Consider the following 20,006-nt stretch of genomic DNA (forward strand, 5'->3'; position numbering starts at 1 on the left):
CTGCTCATTCCTCTGAACAACTGAACTTTATCCCTAAATGAGCACATTTGTCCTGCATTGGGTGGGATGAACCAGTGCCCATGTTTCCAGTGAAGGCACAATGCAGGGTTAGAGACCTGACTGGTTCTTGTGTGAGACAACCCCCCACCCCCAACTCCAATGCGGCTCCCCTGGGAGAGCATCCCCTCAGCCAATGTGTTCTCTTGGACGGGAAGGGAAGGCTAGTCCATCTATGCCAGTGGAAATCAGGTATGAGTCTGTCTACACTGGGGGAAATCCGATGCAGCCACTGGTCTGAGAACACTATTCCAGGTCCCGAGGCTTTGTGAGAACAAAAGTAAAAGCAAACGCCCCGCCACCCCCACTCCCACCCGCTTCGGAGGGAGGAGCCCCGCGCCCCCGCCCCCACTGCCGCCCAGGTGAGGGCACTTGTGCCTTGGGTCCGCCTGCGGGAGGTGAGAGCGGCTCCCCAGCCCCGCAGGCCTCCCGGCCCCTCCGCCACCCTCGGAGTGGAGAGGGTCGGCCAGGGAAGGGGGCCCGCCCCGCAGGGAGGGGGTCTGCCGGGTGCGGGGTCCGCCTCGTACGGAGGGTGTCTGCAGGGGGAGGGGCTCCGCAGGTGGAGGGGGTCCGCCCCGCGGGGAGGGGCTCTGCAGGGGGAGGGGGTCCGCGGTGGGGGGGGGGTCTGCTCCAGGCAGAGGAGGGGGGTTTTCCGGGGAGGGGAGGGGAGGGGGTCCGCCCCGCGGGGAGGGGTCCGCCCGACTCGCGCCTCCGGCTCCGGCTCCGGCTCCGGCGTGGCGGGCGGGGCGCCGGGAGAGTCGCGCGCCGGACAGTGGCCTTTATGGGAACGTTTTCCTCCGAGGTCGGGACAAAGGCGGCGCCACCATGGCTCTCAGCGCGGCCGACAAAGGCTCCGGCACCAAGGTAGGGTCCGGCCGGTGGGTGGCAGGGAGGGGGGTCTGAGGGCTGCCGCTGCCGGGGGGGAGGAAGCTTTGACTCTTCGGTCACTTAAAGATCAGTTTAGCAAACTTTCGCCTTAACCTCATGAATATTTCTGAGAAAAAATGTGGTTTTCGAGACAGGTCTGCAGGGCTAGGCTCTGAAGGGAGTGCTGCGGGGGGGGGGGCGGGGGGGGCCTAAAAGCACCTGTGCGGTGGTGGCTCTAGTCTCGTTCTTTATTAGCTGGGCACGGAGGGCGAACCGGCCAACCAGGGCGCTCAAAGACAAAGAAGTTGTACTTAAAGAAAATACCGATTGATTTGTCGGTTGGAACTCCGTCGAGTTCGGTAACGAACGTAGTCGAGGAAAACAAGAGGGGCCTTTCAGGTTTGGAAAAGCGTGAGACACACGGCTTTGTATTTCTTCGTGCGAAATGCAGAAAGTGTGCTGGGTTGGTCTCCCCTTTTTCCTGTGAAGCTGGATTACAGAGTGTTTGGTGTAATAATTACACTCTACTCCTGTTACTTCGACTTAAAAAGTTTAGTTGATACTTTAAGGTGTCTAATTAAGAATTAAAACATATAATTAAAAAATTAAGTTAAATGCAGTTGAAACTGTGCATAATTAATAGCTTACGAATCTGCTGTGTTAAACTGGCTGAGCTTTAGGCGGCTGTGGGCGCTGGGGGTGGGGGGGCTTCTCAGCTTCACGGAGCGATTTCAAAGTGGACAAAGTGAGATTCTGCTTTCCGTCTCCCCGAACCTGCTTCAGATTCACGGGATCTCTGGGTTGGGAGGAACTTCAGATGTCCCTTTTGCTCTCAGTAAAAATGCACTCAAATTCTGGGATAGTTACCAGCAACACATTTCCCTTCCTGAGGGACTCGTGTCTGTGTTGTGTGCCGGACATCCGACACTGAGGTAACAAACCCACTCCTGATCCTGATGCGACACCACGTCTTGATCTCACTGTGCTTTGGGGGACAAGTGGATGGTCCAGGTGGGCCTCGAGAGGACGGCTAACCGGTGGCACCCAGGGCAGGCCTCATCGTTTCATCCCGTTCATGCGGGCCTTGTCTGAAATGGCCTCTGTGAAACGCGGACCCTTGTGTCTGTGTCATCCTTTGGTGGTCTCCCATGAGTACTTTCTTACTTGTAAAGCATCCCAAAAATGCCAGGCTAAGGAAATAAGGTCGGCCCTGAATTTGCCCTCAGGCTCTCTGAGATGTGTGCTCACTGGTTGTATCATCCAGCCAAACACAGGAAACCCCAGATTCCCAGATCTCAGCGTTTTTTTGTGAGAATAATCCAAGCCCAGTTCACACGCCACCGCCTGCCTCCCTCCCTCCTTCCAAACAGAGCTAATGTGCGTTCTCTCTGTGTTTGAACAAAAATAAAAATCACTCAGAACCTGCTAGTCACCCATTCTACACCGAGAAGCAGCCCTGAAGCAGTGCGGTTTTCCTCTCCACACAGCTGTGCCCTGAAGCAGTGCACCCCTGCTCAGGATTTACCCTCCTGCCTTGTCAGCTCTGGGCTCCTTTTCCTGTATCCCTGCACCCCTGGCAGGGCCTGCCACTCAGTAGGTGTGTACCTAGTGAGGCAGGGAATGAAGAGAAGGAGGTGGGGGTACAGAGGGGTGGGCTGAGAGGTGGCAAATCCTGGCCTGCATGTGTTGATCCTGGGGCACCTTGAGAACCTGGGGTCCCCTGAGCAGAAGGCATCCATAATGACCATCTACCCTACAAGGGGCCAGGGAGGGCAGGTGCCTATGGGGTGGGAAGGAGACTCTGGACCCTGGCCTGGTGCCTGGAGAGCAGTCCCGGGACCTGGGAGATTTGATGTGCACCCACATCCGCCCTCTATTAGCTGTTGCCCTTTGGCCTTGTAGCTCGGCCTCTCTGAGCTTCAGTCTGTTGATTGAAAGGAATAATCACAGCCTGCCTACCTCAGAGCACCATATCGGTTTACTTTAAAAATGAATATGCAGATGCTTCTTGAAAGGTAACCCAGCTCATCATTCAGCTGAATGTTCCTAAGTTGAAGGCTTCCTCTGTCCTTAGAGCTGGGATACATTTTCAGGTGTTTCTAGGTGCCTCGGTTCACACCTGGGCCCAAATTCTCGAAGAGCTTTCAGATACTGTTAGACAAGTATCTGACCTTACAGAATTTTCCCCAAAATTGATAAAATCAAATTGTGGCTCAGTTAGTTGAGCGTCTGACTCTTGATCTCAGCTCAGGGTTGTGAGTTCAAGCCCTGTGTTGGGCTCCATGCTGGGCGTGAAGCCTACTTAAAACACAAAAACAAGCAAACCCCAAAACCAGACAAAAACAACAACAAAAAAGATACTTTGCAGTAAATTTCTTCTACGTGACTTTAAAACATCTGATGTTTCTAAACCCGAGAAAGGGATGAAATCTAAGGCCTACAACAGTTTGGGACATAAATTAATTTGAAATTCAGCACTAGAGTTGTTCAAGTCAGCGAGGTGGCAAGTATGTGCACCTGCCCCACAGAAATGTTACCTGCCTGTCGCCCTGGACCCAGAGACCCCCAGCCTCAGTAGGTGTCACCCTCAGAAAGCTCCCCTGGTCATCCTGCCTGCACCCCTTCCACAGCCACACACCCCCGGCGCCTTTCCTGCTTGGCTTCACCGTACTAGGGCCTCCGTGGGAGGGTCTGAACTAACCTCACCTTGTGCCTCACCTTTGTTGACCGCCTGTCTCCCCAGGCAGTACCGACTTTGCTTCATTTCACTTGCTTCTCTGGTGCTTATAATAGTGCATGGCTTGAAGTCGGTGCTCTACAAATGTTTGTCACGTGGTGGTTACCCACCCCCTCTTTTGAAGCCCATTTTGATTCCCCTGCCCAGCGCCAACCTCCCGTGGGCCACACAGATACAGAGCCTACCCTGTGGGATTCCTGTCTACTGCTTCGCCCCTGACCTAAGCTAATATCACTTCCTGGGACTTTTGAGAATGAAAACAACCACCTCAGAGGGAGCAGCTGGGTTACAGTTGAGTCTGGGAGACCTTGTCTAAGTGTCAAATGGTCAAAGCAGGTCCGAGACAGTTATAGGGAAGGCTTGACAAGACCCCATTCGAGGTAATGAATGTGTTCTGCATGTGTGTTTTGGGGTGGGGACAATGGTGCACGGAGCAGAAGAGAAGAAATGCCTGAGTTAACTTTAAATGAACAGAAGGGACAGCCAGGAGAAGGGTGACCCGCCCCTTCATTGTCAAGTAGAGGAACCACGGTTTGGTAGACAGCTTTGACCCAGAATTAGCCGCAGGCCGGTGTTCTCACCTGGAGAGTGAAGAGGGCAGAATGACTCTGGGATCTCTCCGGCTCTGTGTCCTGCCAGGATGGGACATAGGGCAGTGTGCCACCATGGCAGAGGACTCGGTGACTGGGGATGCATTCTGTTCAGCCAAGCTCCAGTCCTGGTTTCCCCACTGAGTGAGCAGGCAGGCAGGCAGGCCCCTCCATCCTACCATCTTTAGGACAGGGATGACAGTAGTATCATAATGTGCTTAAAACAGTGTCTGATATATAGTAAGTGCTCAATAAACGTTGGCTATTATTCTGGGATCCTACGATAGAAAGGGAGAGAGATTTTTCCTAAAAATAAAAGATGAAAAAAAGGTTTTTTGTCTTTTATTTTTGAAGTCCCTTAAGGAAAAATATCCAATGAAGTTATCTTCAAGGTATGTTGACACTCAAAGATATCACCGAGAAGAGGAATTACAATTATAATTATTTTAATAATATAATTGTCTATTTTTTAAAGAAACGTCTTGTGGAAGTGACAAATCAATAGGCCATGAACTCCACTTGAAATCAAGGGTCCTGGAGCCTTCCCTATGGCTTATTCAGAAAGACTAAAGAAACCGTAACTGGGATTTATTCAGCCTAGCACACCACACTGGGTAACAGAGTGAGCATTTAGTTCTCAAATTGAGAACACATTTGCATGTCCAGAGACTCTGACCTTCTGAGACCACAACCCAGAGGATCTCGGTGACCAGTGATGCAGGCAGAATGTAATCTCTCCCTAAAGTACAACATTTAAGTAGGAAAGCACATGGGAGAGTTGGTGGGGTAGGGCAACAACAGCAACAAATGAGAACAGATACTAGCACAGATTCTGAAAAGTTCTGGAACTAATTTTTTTAAATACTATTTTGAGGTGAAATTCACATAGACTGTTTCAGAGCAAACAATTCAGTGGTATTTAGTACGTTCCCAGTGCTGTGCATTCCACTACCTCTGCCTAGTTCCAGAACATCTCCATACCCCAAGTAAAACCTCACACCCATGTAACAGTTTCTCCCTGTTCCAGCCTCTCCCATCCTCTGGAACCACTAGTCTGATTCCTCTCTCTGTGGAATTGTCTACTCTGAATATTTTGTATAAGTGGAATCCTATAGTATGCGTCTTTTTTATTCTCAAATACATATAACATACAATTTATATGTACTGACTGTTAGTCCTCACAACCCCTCCATCCTGTGAATCTGAAACTCTGTCACTGTTAAACAGTGGCTCCCGTTCTGCCACCACCCCCAGCCCCTGCCTGCCGACATTTTACATTCTGTCCTCATGGTTGTAACTACTCTAAGGACCTTCTATAGTATTTGTCTTTTTGTGATTGGCTTATTTAACTTAGTATAAAATCCTCAAGATTTTATCCATATTGTAGCATATGTCAAAATTTGCTTCCTTTTTAAGACTGAATAATATTCTGCTGCATGGATATACCACAATTTGCTTATCCATTCATCTGTTGATAGACATTTATACTGTTTCCTCCCTTTGGCTTTTGCAAATAGTGCTGCTATGAACATGTGTTTACAAGTTTTTGTGGGTAAGATATTTTCATTTCTTTGAGTATATTTCAGGGTCATATGGTAATTCTGTGTTTAACTTTTTGATGAACCACTGAACAGTTTTCAACAGTAGCTGAACCATTTTACATATCCACCAGTAATGTATGAGAGTTCCAATTTCTCCACAGCCTTACCAACAGTTGTTACTTTCTTTTTTTTTAAATTATTATAGTCATCCTAATGACTGTGAAGTGATATTTCATTGTAGTTTTGGTTTGCATTGCCCTAATGACTGCTGATGTTGAGAACTTTTTACATGCTTGTTGAAAAAAAAAAAGTCTATTCAAGTCCTTTGCCCATTTTTAAGTTGGGTTCTTTATCTTTTTGTTATTGTGTTCTAAGAGTTCTTTATATATTCTGGATATTAGACTCTTATCAGGTGTATGGTTTGCAAGTATTTTGTTCTATGTGTTGGTTGTCCCTTTACTTTCTTGATCGTGTCCTTTGATGCACAAAGTTTTTATTTTTTTTTAATTTTTTGATGTTTACTTATTTGAGAAAGAGAGATAGAGAATGAGCAGGGGAGGGGCAGAGGGAGAGAAGGAGACACTGAGTCCGAAGCAGACTCCAGGCTCTGAGCTGTCAGCACAAAGTCCATTGTGGGGCTCAAACCCATGAACCTTGAGATGATGACCTGAGCAGAAGTCAGAGACTTAACCGACTGAGCCACCCAGGTACCCCAAAGTTTTTATTTTTAATGAGGTCCAGTTTATATATTTTTTTCTGTTGTTGCTTGTGCTTTTAGTGTCGTATCTAAGAAATCATTGCCATCTGCAAGATCATGAAGATTTACGTCTATGTTTTAACAGTTTTCTGATTTTAGTGTTTATATTTAGGTCATAGATCCATTTTAGTTAATTTTTGTATTTGGTGTGAGGTAAGGGTCCAACTTCATTCTTTTGTATGGGGACATCCACTTTTTCCAGCACCATTTGTTGAAGAAATTATTTTCTCTTTCTTTTTTTTTTTTTTTCAACGTTTATTTATTTTTGGGACAGAGAGAGACAGAGCATGAACGGGGGAAGGGCAGAGAGAGAGGGAGACACAGAATCGGAAACAGGCTCCAGGCTCTGAGCCATCAGCCCAGAGCCCGACGCGGGGCTCGAACTCACGCACCGCGAGATCGTGACCTGGCTGAAGTCGGACGCTTAACCGACTGCGCCACCCAGGCGCCCCTATTTTCTCCTTCTTAAATAGTCTTGAAACCTAGGTTAAGTCAACTGGCCGTAATTGTGCAGGTTTATTTCTGGATCTTCAGTCCTTTTCTGTTGTTCTGTGTGTCTGTCTTTATGCCAGAATCACACCGTTTTGATAACTGTAGCTTTGTAGTGGGTTTTGAAATCAGGAAGTGTGAGTCCTCCAACTTTGTTCAGGATTGCTTTGGCTGTTCAGGGCCCAGTGAAATTCCATATGAATTTGAGGATTATCTTTTCCATTTCTGGGAGAAAAGGTCATTGCAATTTTCAGAGAGATTGCATTGAGTTTGTAGACTGATTTGAATAGTATTAATATTTTACCAGTATTAAGTCTTCCAATCCATAAACCTGGGATGTTTTCCCATTTCTTTAATTCCTCCCAACACTGTTTTGTAGCTTCCAGTGTTCAAGTCTTTCATCTCCCTGGTTAAATATGTCTTAGGCAACACTCACCACTGTTATTCAGCGCAGCACTGGAAGTCCTAGCCACAACAATCAGACAACATAAAGAAATAAAAGGCATCCAAAGTGATAAGGAAGATGTAACGTTCTCGTTATTTGCAGAACTGCTATGCTATATACAGAAACCCTGAAGACCCCACCAAAAAACTACTAGAACTGATAAATGAATTCAGTAAGGTCACAGGATACAAAATCAATGTACAGAAATCTGTTGCACTTCTATACACTAACAATGAAGCAGCAGATGGCCAACACACTGATGTTCAACATCACTTAGGGAAATGTAGATCAAAACCACAGTGAGATATCACCTGCACGTGTCAATGGCTCAAGCCAACAACACAGAAAACAAGTGTGGGTGAGGATGTGGACAAAAAGGGAACCCTCTTGCGCTGTTGGTGGGAATGCAAACTGGTGCAAGCCACTGGAAACAGAATGGAGCTTCCTCAAAAAATTAAAAATGGAACTACCCTATGACCCAGCAGTTGCACTACTAGCTGTTTACCCCCCAGAAATGGAAACATTAATTCAAAGGATATGTGCAGCATTGTCTACAATAGCCAAACTATGGAAGCAGCCCAAGTGTCCATCAATTGATGAATGGATAAAGAAGATGCAGTATATATATACAATGGAATATTAGTCAGCCATAAAAAAAATATGAAATCTTGCCATTTGCAACGACATGGAGTGAGGAGAATAATGCTAAGCAAAATAAGTCGGAGAAAGACAAATACCATATGATCTCACTCATGTGGAATTTAAGAAACAAAACAAGTGAGCAAAGGGAAAAAAGAGAAAGAGAGAAACCAAGAAACAGACTCTTAACTATAGAGAACAAACTAATGGTTACCAGACGGGAAGTGGATGGAGTGAAAGGGAATAGGGATTAAAGAGCATACTTATCAATGATGCAAAAAATAAAAAGTAATAAAATGAAAAAAAAAAGTATCTTAGGCATTTTATTCCTTTTGGATGCTATTATATACTGGAATTATTTTCTTAGTTTCATTTTTGGATTGTTCATTGCTAATGTATAGAAACGCAACTGATTTTTGCATGTCGGTCTTGTACCCTGCAACTTTGCTGAACCCATTTATGAGTTCTAGGTAGGTTTTTTGTGGATTCTTTGGGTTTTGCTCTATATAGGGTTGTGTCATCTATAAACAGAGATCATTCTACTTCTTTATTTCTAATTTATATGCCTTTAATTTCTTTTTCTTGCCTAAGTGCTCAGGCTAGAACTTCCAGAACAGTGTTACATACCAACAGGGAAAGTGGGCATCCTTGGCTTGATTTCGATCTTAAGGGAAAAGCTTTCAGTATTTCACCATTGAAGTTAGCTGTGGCATTTTATAAGTGCCTTTTATCATGTTGATAAAAGGTCCTTTCTACTCCTAGTTTTCTGGAAATTTTGATATGAAAGGGTGTTGGATGTTGAAAACTGCTTTTTCTGTATCATTTAAGATGATCATAGACTTTTTCCTTGGTTTTATTGATGTGATGTTTTATATTGATTATTGAACCACACTCGCATTCCTGGGATGAATTCCATTTGGTCATGGTGAATAATACTTTTAGTAATGCTGCTAAATTTGGTTTCCTAGTTTGTTTGTTTGCTTGTTGGTTTGTTGTAAGATTTGGAATGAGTTTTATAACTCTGCTTTTATATTCTATTTTTTTTTAATGTTTATTTATTTTTGAGAGAAAGTGCTCATGCGCTGTGAGCCAGGGAGGGGCAGTGAGAGAGGGGGACAGAGAATCCAAAGCAGGTTCTGTGCTGACAGAAAGCCCAATGTGAGGCTTTAACTCACAAACTGCGAGATCATGACTAAACCAAAGACGGACACTCAACCGAGCCATTCAGGTGCCCCTACAACTATGCTTTTAAATGTCATTATATTGTACGAGGATAGATCTTAAGAAAGTAAGTTTTGAAATGAGAAATGATCTTTTTAAGAAAAAAAGTTTGTGTCAAAGGCAAACATATGAAATGAGTAGGAAATCTGCAGAAATTTGAAACTAGTTTTTAAGACTTCAAAATGTAACTGACTGGAGAAAAATAGTCGATAGGAGAAGGTCTATGTGAGGTTAATCCATGTAAAACATTTCGGTAGTGCCTGACACTAGAACCATCATGTTGCCATTGTGGGGTGTAAAATCAGGCACGCAAACAGTGCTTGCTTCCCCCTTAACATTACAGTTTTCTTGTCTTACAGCCCCTGCTGGCTGTCAGCCAGGACATAAATCTTTGTATCCTTCACCGTGTTTAGCACATGGTAGGTAATCAATGAATGCACTATGGTGTTCAGTGTGGAGAGGACAGTGGGTGCCTCTGTGAGCATCTTTTTTTTTTTTTTTTTAAGAGAGCACGAGCGAGCATTGGGGAGGGGCAGAGAGAGGAAGAGAGAGAGAATCCCAAGCAGGCTTTGCACCAGCAGCACAGAGCCCAACTTGAGGCTCAAACTTATGAATCGTGAGATCATGACCTAAGCCGAAACCAAGAGTTGGACGCTTCACCAAGTGAGCCAACCAGACACCCTCTGTGAGCACCTCTCTCTCTCTCCCTCTCTCTCTCTCTCTCAAAATAAATGCATAAACACTAAAAAAAGGGGGGGGGAGGGAGAGAAAGAGGACAGACAAGGAGGGAAGAGACAGCAGAAACAAGGGGTTGATTGATCAGGACCAATGGCCACATCACTTATTATCCAAATTGGATCGCTTTGAGGGGAAAAGAAACGTAATGCCAGGACCATAGGTGAAAAATCTGGGAAATGCCGGATAGGGTTGCTAGCCTAACTTGGGTGCTCCTGCCTTCTGGCGACAGCATTCTAAACAACGGGGGTAGGTCCCCACTGTGGGTGGGGGTTGATCATAGACTGGGTGCCCTCAGTCCCACCGTGAGTACCTCTGAGCCAGACTGTGCAGACGTTTTGGCTACAGAAGCCACTAGCAGAACTGCCGTGTGGAGCCAACCGGCGCCCCACCGGCAGGTGTGGATGCACTGTGTCCTCATGTACCTGCATACTCATTGTGGCCTTCCCAGGTCCAGGCTCCTGTGTGCTGGGCCAGGCCACCGCTGGGAGTCACGCCTCTTGTCAGTGGTTTCCCAGTGTGCACCAGCACCTCCTTCCCTCTGTCCTGCATTCATCGCTCATGCTCCAAGGGCTCCCTCTGTTCGGGATTCCAGACGTTGGTAAGCCACCTGCTGTGCCCATTCTGAGTGTGGTTTTGGGCTCCAGGCTCCAGCCTTATCCTTAGACTCAAGATCCCCAACTGTCTTGTCCAGTGTATCCTTCTCTACCCCTCTCTCAGGCACCCGTGTGGGAAACCTCAGGGACCTGTTCACGTCACGTAGAGCCATACTTGCCAGACATGACTTTGCCTGGGGCCACTGAGCTTTGTGGGCCAGCTCAGTGGTGACTTCCTGAGTCAGGGAGACAGTGAGAAGTGTGATTTAGTACTCCAAGTGCATCCATCACAGGTTTCTCATTAGAATGACTTTTTTTGTTGTTCTTATCATGTATACAGAATTCACATTTGCCCCTAAAAATCCTTAAATTGTACTTAACCAAACTCCCAGTTACCTTGCCTTCCTGCACATCAGTATGGCCTCATCATATGTCCCTATGAAGCCTTCCTAGCCAGAACTTTCAAACTTGAAGCCTTCATTCCACTCTCCTTCTGGGACAGGCAAAGGTGCTTCAGCCCAGACCCAGCACCAATTCCCGAACAACCTCAGCCCGGTGTCAGCAGTCAGCACCTGTCCCACTCAGACTAAAGATTGTCTACGTCACAAAGTCCTTCAGGGAAAGTACAGGCATCATTTGTAACTTAAAAATATATCTGTGGTTTTCCATTAATACCACATTAGAGCCTTCTCATTCATGGTTAAAGTGAAATGATTTTGGGTAGCCAGGTGCCAGCTACCTTCAAGTCATAATCAACCTGAGAAACACTGACCATCTGAGAGAGACTTTTCTAGGATGCCTGTGCTCCCGTTTTGAAGAGCCCAAATCAGGCTGATGCCCAACTTTCATCACAGCTGTGGCTGGGCCCCTGCTCACAGGATGCTTTGGGGGAGATGTTAGGGTAGCATTTTTAAACTACTGGTGCAAATACACAATGTCACACTCCCACCTACCATGTTTGTGCCTGCTCGTCCTGTACTTGTATTGGAATATAATCGGAAAGTATAAGAAACACACGTAATTTGTGATAGAGGTGGAATCTGCTATCACATGTACAACTCAGACAAATTAGCTTCAATCCTCCCTCAAGAGTACTTGTTTCTCTGTTGGAAATGTGCGTGGAAAGGTGTGGGGAGGCCAGGTGTGCTACCTAAAGACAGGTGCCAGGCAGATGCTGGCAAAGCAGCTGGACTCAGACAAAAGGGAACTTACTGTGGTTTTGCAGGTGGTTTCTTTCACGCAGCTTAACAGTAATGTGAAAACAAAAGGACAACACAAAACTTGGAGGGAAGAAATCTGTTTTTCTCTTTATACATGAAGAGCCACACATCTGGTCGGGCTGACACATTTCAAGCGCACTTCGGTTTCCTGCCAAAGGGTTTTCCGGGTAAGTTAGATGGGAAAGAATGGTTATGATCAGTCACTCCCCTAAAGAACTGCAAATAGGGGGGCGCCTGGGTGGCGCAGTCGGTTAAGCGTCTGACTTCAGCCAGGTCACGATCTCGCGGTCCGTGAGTTCCAGCCCCGCGTCGAGCTCTGGGCTGATGGCTCAGAGTCTGGAGCCTGTTTCCGATTCTGTGTCTCCCTCTCTCTCTGCCCCTCTCCCGTTCATGCTCTGTCTCTCTCTGTCCCAAAAATAAATAAACGTTGAAAAAAAAAAAAAAGAACTGCAAATAGGGGTTCGGGCCTGTCTGCATGTGCGTTGTGCATAGCTCCCTCGAGCTCTGCTGTGGATCAAGGGCTCGATGCAGGACTCAATGTGGGAAAGTCAGGTTTGGTATAGTAATTAGGACTGAGGGACATTTTCAGGTTGGCATAATCTTTTCTGGTCTTGCCACAGTTAGAGTGAACAAAACTCTTTCTTGCAGCTGAAGTCACATTTCAGCATGAGGGAGCCAATCTGCATTGATTGAGGTAATTGTCGCTCTTGCACACTTTCTATCAGGCACCTTCAAAGAGCTAAATTCAGTCAGAATGTCTCAAGAACCAACACTTCGTTGTCAGTTTGCATTCTGTATTAAAAAGTAAAAAGCTTCAATGTTCTTTTAAGATGAAATATGCTCTTACCTTTGTGGAATGATTGAAGTAGATTCATGGTATTCTGCCTGTTTTACAAACGAAGAAACCAGATATGCAGAAGTCTTGGGGACTTTGTGCTATGCCACAGTCAGTGTAGAACCCCGGGTGATGTTTACAGGTGGTGTCCCCTGAACCTGCTCTTGCCTTGGGCCCCAGGATGCAGCTCACCACCTGGCCAGCGACAGCTCCTCTTTACCGGCACGTCCACAGGGGCACCTCCGTCCCTTCCGGGGGTCTGTTTCTCATCCTGCCAGCCCTGTCTCCCTCCTGCCCACCCTTCTTTCTGCTTCTCTGGTAGGTTTGCTTCCTCTCTATGCTGAAGGCAGGACCGTGTCTGTTTGTGCAATTACTGCAGGACTAGCAGGTGAGCAGCAGAGCAGGGTCACTCCCTGGTTGCTGCTGGCGTGATGGGCTTCCCAAGCCAGGGCAGGCCTTGCTCTGGGACCTTGTGTTTGTGGTTGCCTCTGTCCTGGTAATGACCAAGTGAACATGTGACCCGTGGCAGGGACGGTGCTTGAGCTTCCCGTGTGCACTCGTAGTCACCTAATAGATGCTGGCATGAAAGGTGCATTCCAAGACTTTCACAGCTCCCTAGTTTGGGAGTGTCCTCGTTGTATATTAGGCTACTAAATGCAAAGAAGGATAATGAGGACCTTAAATGACTGCTTTTTTAATGCATTCGATGTTGAGAAGAAATTAATAACACCCCTAGAGACAGAGCCGCTGGGTACCACCCTCAATCACAGTCAATCACATTGACTGCTGCTCTCAAAGCACACATGGAATAAAGCTGTTCGTGAACGAAATCACTGACAAGTAGTTGGAACTTGGGTGTTGAATCAGAAATGGTGGTGTCAACCAAACCCTCACTCACCCAGCATCTTCATCGAGAAATGTAGCTGTTCTGGAGCCAGAGTCCATGCAACTCATGGGGCAGCAGACAGGGAAGGAGGGTGGGGGCTGCCCCTTCATCCACCCACTCATGCCCCTTGGCTGCCTTGCAGGACTTCCTTCCTTAAGAGTGGGGTCAGCAAACTTTCTACGAAGGGCCAGACAGTAAGCCTAGAGGCTTTGAAGGACCATTCTCAGCTCTGCCTCTGTAGCACAGAAGCAGCCATAGGCAATGCATGGAATGAGGGTGTCTGTGTTCCTATAAAACCTCCAATATGGGCACTGACGTGTGAATGTCATATAGTTTCCACATGTCTGAATTAGTATTCTTCTTTTGGTTTTTTTTCCGACCACTGGGGTCATGGTTTGCTGACCCCTGAGTGTTGCATAGAGACCAGCAGGGACAGAGGAGCTAGGGTGGCGCCAGGATGTCCCCACACCTCCAGGTGAAATCCTGGATGCTCCAGCTGGTGGTTAGAGGATGAAGAGGCAGCTTTTCCAAAGAACACCCAGTGGAAGATTCTGAGTGTATCTGGTTGAGTGAGATTCCCTGGAAGATAAAACCTGCTCGGTTCTAGGCAGATTCTGACATCAGGCGCCCATAGGTAGGATGGAATGCCTAGTGACGAAAGTGCATAATTAACATAGACTTGCAGGACTGGGTGGCTCTGCCCATCATGGGAGTCACATGTGCAAACGTGGTGTAAACTGTGAAGTGCCGTCTCGTTTACCAGTTCTGGCTTTACACTGGGGAGGTTTGGCAGCCACACAGCAAGCAGGTGTGTCAAAGCCCTGCTGGGTGCCTGGGAGCCAAGGTGCTCAGCACTCCTGTGCCCTGGTTCAGAGGCAACTCATGGAAGAGGGCCCGAGGGGGCAATAGCCCAGCAGCTGGGGGGCCATGACACCTCCATTGTCCTGCTGCTGACTCAGTGTCCTATCTGGGGAGGATTGGTTGTAGAAACATTTGAGAAGTCATGTTTATATATTTGTTTTCTCACATAGGATTGGTTCTATTTGTGACTGTTTAATGTCAAGCCCTAGATAGGAAAGCAGGTGCCTCGCAACATGATTAAAATGGAGACTGAGATCCTCCTGGAACAGAAAAGGGATCATGTTGAAAACAGGACTCTAGCTTCTGAGCTGCGCACATTCCAGCGGGAGGGCTGAAGGGCGTGTGTCAGCAGGGGAGGACGCAGCTGCCTGTGGCTCATCCTCAGGAAGAGAGCCCCTGGCAGGCCCTGTTGAACACACAGGTGTCATGGGCCAGGCCCTCCCCTGAGGTCCCTGCCCTCGGTCCTCAGCCACCTGAGAGCTCCTCCCAGCTAACAGTTGAGGGAACCATGGCCCAAAGCAGAAAGCAAGCAGGGAGCACAGGTCTGGCCCATATCTGACACAGGCAGGGACCTAGAGGCACGCACAGCTGCCCCAGTTGGTGGCACAGTGGGCAGGGGTGGGAGGGAGGATCTGCCAGGCTTCCTCTTTCAGAACAGGCTTTTACTGATGACACCTGCCAATTCCATGTCAGCACGTTCTTACACTGCGTTAGTCTGGGAAGCTGGGATGAGAAGGAAGAACATAGAATCAGTTTTAAAAAGAAGTTGGTGGAGCAGAAGCCACCTGGAAGGTTCTTGCTGCAGGTGACTGGGCATCTGAGGGGAGGAAAGAAAGGGAGGGGCACTGCAGCCAGCCTGGCAGCGGTCTGAGCATAGTTCTGAGCATAGAATTACAAAGGGGAGCCGTCCCAACATGCCGGCCGGCAGAGACTGCCGCCATCCGGCTGTTTAGCCCTGTAGACGGATTTCCATTGTCAACAATCCCCAGCACCCACAATCCACTGTAATGTGAACACCAGCTTCAGAATTGCTGAAGTCAGGCAACTGTGTGTTTCATGTTTGTTTGGTAAGGTGTGTGTAAATTCAGAAAAGACATTTCAGGGTTGTGTTTGGAATTACTCTTTTCTGGATTCACCTCCTGGGCCAGTTGCATAAGGTGCAACCCTGAAGCTTGAACCCTGAAATAGTGATTTTGTTTGGCATTCTCCTTTTTTTTTGTTTGGATTTCTTTTCTCCCTGAAGACTAGAAAATATTGACACCTAGACAAAGCAGAGGCTGTGGATAATGATGCTCAGATCTGAGATGCTTTTGGAACACTCCTGGAGATACAGCTGAGATTGAGATATGCCACATGCACCTCCCCTGCTGGAGGCACCATGCCAACAGGGTGGAGACAGAGTCCCGAGGTCCTGCTCCTCATTCTACCCTGTGGGGCGTGGTCTCCCTGGGAAGCCTCTCAGAACCAACTCCAGCTCAGGACACACTGACGTGTCTGCAGGCAGCTCAGTCCCTCCAGGTGCATTACAGGACACCAATCCAAGAGGGCTCCTAGGTAGAGGTGGTAACCCATGCCAAGGTGTGTGCTGTGGCTGCCTTGGGGAGGTAAAGGCCCTGAGTTGGGGTGTCCCCTGGGTCTGTGTTCCAGGTCCTAGGGAGTGTCAGTCACGATATGCAGGTTATGCCACATAACCAATGCCCCCCACATCTCAGTCATCAGCACCGTGATGACCGGTTCATGCTACGTGCCCATCATGGTCATCACGTCAGTTTTACTCTGGGGTCCAGGCTCATGGAACAGCTTCTCTGGGGTGTTGCCCATCTTGTGGCAGAGGGAAAGGTAGTGTATCGGAGCACGTGCTGCCTCACAAAGCCTCTGTCAGAACCCGCATCGGCCACTGCTGCCACGTTTCTTTGTCATGTGGCCGCGCCTGATGCCGATGGACAGGGACATGCCATCCTCCCCAGGGAGGCGGGGATTCTGTGAAAAACAGCTCACCACAGAAAGATTGCTCTGTTTTTTGTCAGTTCAGTACCTTACTGAAATGCGGACGGGCATTTCCCCTGTCCAGCATTATGGAGGCCCAGTGTTCCTCAGAGGGATCTTTCCTCCATAAACGAAGTGGGATTTTAGAGCCCAGACATATTTGTGGTGAACATTTGGCCAAATATTTCCCTGCCTCTCCCTTCTAGAGATCCTCTAGACATGTCACGATGTAATCCAACACCACGAATGTGCGAGGAAAGGGTCACATGGTGCGCAGCCCAGAAGCAGACCCCGGTTTTGGAGATGCACAACTAGAAGGCAGCTAAGTGCTAAGTAGGCAGCTCTGAGCTTGAGAAAGAAGACTCGCCTCAGTTGGGAAGGTGGAGGAATGTCTGAGGAAGCTGTGAAGTGAACTGCCGTGGCCCAGGGGTCAGAGCCTGGGGAGTGTGCTGGTCGGGGAGAGAAGGCCTAGCCCTCAGGTGTCAGACATAGCTGCCTGGGCCCAGGAAGGGCCCACAGGTGGTGGCTGGAGTCAGCAGTGGGGCCGGGTGGAGAGTCAGCCTGAGATGCTGACCCACGTGGAGGTGTAGACAGACCAGATGGAGGCAGGCTGGCATGTCAGGCCGGCACAGGGGGCTAGGCTTTCTAGACATGTTTTCTTTGACTCAAAAGTGATTCCTGGGTCTGTACACACAGGAAAACAGAGATGAGCATCGGCGCCCTTCAGGAAGGGCGTCTGAGAGACTGTAACCAGGTCGGCTACTGAGAGCAAGCCTCCTGGGGAGTGTGGGTTTCACACCCAACCCCCACAGGGCCGAGAAAGTGGCTATTGATGGAAAGTGGGGCAGGGCTAGGACTGACGCGGGTGCCCCTCCTGTCCTAGGCCCCTGTTTGAAGGCGGGCTGTAGGAACAGCTCTGGTGTCCCATAGTGGGTGCCTGCTGCTACTTGTACATCCTGACTTTTGTTTATAAAATCCGACTAGAGGCAGAGGCCATAGTGGTAAATTTAAAGGCTGCCCTGACCTTCTGGGTAGAAGTGCCTGGGTGAGTGGCACCCCTCTGTACCCCACTCTCTATGCCCCTACCCCGGGCTACAGCATCTGGGGTATCACTAGGAGCTGGTCATGGGGCTGCAGGATAAGATGAGCTCCCACACCAGATGAGGGGCTTTTGTGTGCACTGCCCCCACGCCAGCCACACACCCAGCCTTGCCTCATGGATGATGCCCCCAGCCTTTGTTCTCTTTGCACCAACATCCGTGCCTTGGCAATTTTCAGAATGAGACGGCATAACTGAGTCCCAGAGAAGCCCCCAGCCTGGCTAATGGCAGGTGGAGAGGCTGGTATTGCCTTACTGCAGCTGCTTAGTCCTCTCCCAACCCCACCTGAGACCTCATCCCAGGTGTCCTGCAATCCTGTCCTCCTATACACGCCCTACTGTCCCCCGCATACAGGGGCCCAAGTGTAGATTTGGGCAGCAGCTTCCTTTGGTCATTGGGAGTAGCTGCAAGGAAGGTGTCTCCGATGTGGCTGTGCTGAAGTCTTTGATGTTCTTGTACTTTCTATCCCTGTTGGGATACCAGGGGGGTCAGCCACCAGCTTATGACTGTGCAGGAAGGGTGGGGTGGAGGTCTGGGAGCACAGTTTATGCACTGCTGCTCGGAAACCTAGCTACCTAGCAGTCTCTCATCTTGGGGTGCCCTTTCCTAAGAGACAGGAGTGGTCCCCACAGTAAGCCCCTGCAGACCCTCTGGGCAGGTAAAAGGATCCTGATGTCCAGGCCTACCCACCCTGCCAACAACTGCCCCACAACTCTGTGCCTTCAGTCATCTTTGGGGGTGTTACATTTGAGTGAAAATGTGAGCACTGATGGGCAGCCTTTGTCAGGCCAGCCTCAGCCCAGTCCCTCCGGCCTGCCAGGCCCTGGATGGGGTGCCCCTGCTGTTTCCTTGCCTTATTCATCAGCTGGTCTTGTTTAGCCCAGCACAGTCCTTGAAATGAGAAGACATTACCTTGGCTTTGACATTTAGCACGTTACCTGCCCCCTGGTGGATGAAGCATGCCATTTCCAGCTGGTTCGTGTTTCAGAACCAAGCGGCCAGGTGTCTTGCCGGTGTCCCTGAGACTGCCCCACCCCCCCTGCACAGGGTGGGCACAGATGGGCCTGTGGATGCCCAGCTTCAGTCTTCTCATCTTCAGCGCGTGTGAGGCCTGGAGAGTTGCAGGGAGGGGCTGTATGCTGAGGCCAGGTCACTGGCCTGTGCACTAGGTGCCAGGAGGAACATGCCTAGTCATGGAATGTGCAGGCATTGTGAGAGACAAGGGTATAGATTTTAAAATTCACCCTCCTTCCGGGGCGCCTGGGTGGCGCAGTCGGTTAAGCGTCCGACTTCAGCCAGGTCACGATCTCGCGGTGCGTGAGTTCGAGCCCCGCGTCGGGCTCTGGGCTGATGGCTCAGAGCCTGGATCCTGTTTCCGATTCTGTGTCTCCCTCTCTCTCTGCCCCTCCCCCGTTCATGCTCTGTCTCTCTCTGTCCCAAAAATAAATAAACGTTGGAAAAAAAAATTTTTTTTAATAAATAAATAAATAAAATAAAATTCACCCTCCTTTCAATGAAGTGTTACCTAAAGTCCTTCACTGAAGAGTAAAGCCCTAAAATATTTCTCCAGACGTGAACATTTTTTGTTAAAATGCAAATAACAACACACTGATTCATAGTTCAGCAAAATGGTAATTAAGTGCTTTATACTAGTATTGTGTCACCAATCCACTAACGTACATCTGCAGAAAATCACATCCTAAGCCACAGGTAGGTTTAGGATCAAGTACACAAGCAAAGGTCCTAGTTTTGAAGTTAGCCCTCGGCTGAAACGGGAATCCTGAGCTACATAAGGAGAAGAAATCAACCATCGACAAAGTGATGACATCTGCCTTTGTCTGCTCTCTTCCCTCCTATTTCTGCACATCCTGATGGCGTGCCAGAGTGGGTGAATGGGTGAGTCACACCTTGCAGAGAGAGCGGGCACAGGCCGAACTGATGACAGGTGCCTGCATAGACATTCTCCCTGACCCTGAGGCTACTCCCTTCTCTTCCTGGGCACCCAGAGGCGGAGGAACTGTTCTGAGGATTTGCCCCCAATATTTCTCTTGGCTCACTATGGCTCTACCCCCACACGCACCTTCAGATGCCTTCACACACTGGCATTCACACACTTTTCCTCACATACACAATTTCCCTCACACACACTTTCCCTCTCACATTCACTTTCCCTCAACACACACTTTCCCTCACACGCTTTCCCTTTCATACACACTTTCTCACATACATTTGCTCTCATGTGCTTTCCCTCTCGCATACACACTTTCCCTCACACACAATTTTCTCTCACACACACTTTCCCCAACACATACACTTTCCCACACACACGCTTCCCTTCACACATACGTTCTCTCTCACATACACCTTTCCCCTCTCACACACTTTCCCTCTCTCACGCACACTTTTTCTCTCACATAAACTTTCCCTCACACACTTTCCTTCTC

At 48.5% G+C, this 20,006-nt stretch overlaps 1 protein-coding gene across 4 annotated transcripts in view; it reads left to right on the forward strand.

Moving 5' to 3' along the window:
• The first annotated feature begins 419 nt into the window (after positions 1–419).
• PLEKHG4B (pleckstrin homology and RhoGEF domain containing G4B) overlaps positions 420–20,006 on the forward strand; it is an 82,443-nt gene continuing 62,856 nt past the window's right edge. For 3 of the 4 annotated variants that reach the window (XM_040462444.1, XM_040462445.1, XM_040462446.1), the window contains exon 1: positions 774–921. In XM_040462444.1, the coding sequence (XP_040318378.1) occupies positions 883–921 (39 nt within the window). In that variant the 5' untranslated portion in view covers positions 774–882. Of the gene's footprint in view, positions 456–773; positions 922–20,006 lie in introns of those variants that run through there. The other variant, XM_040462443.1, reaches the window with a different exon arrangement.

The sequence above is a fragment of the Herpailurus yagouaroundi genome, unplaced genomic scaffold (assembly GCF_014898765.1).
Source record: "Herpailurus yagouaroundi ecotype Mexico unplaced genomic scaffold, PumYag 321, whole genome shotgun sequence".
Classification (NCBI taxonomy): domain Eukaryota; kingdom Metazoa; phylum Chordata; class Mammalia; order Carnivora; family Felidae; genus Herpailurus; species Herpailurus yagouaroundi.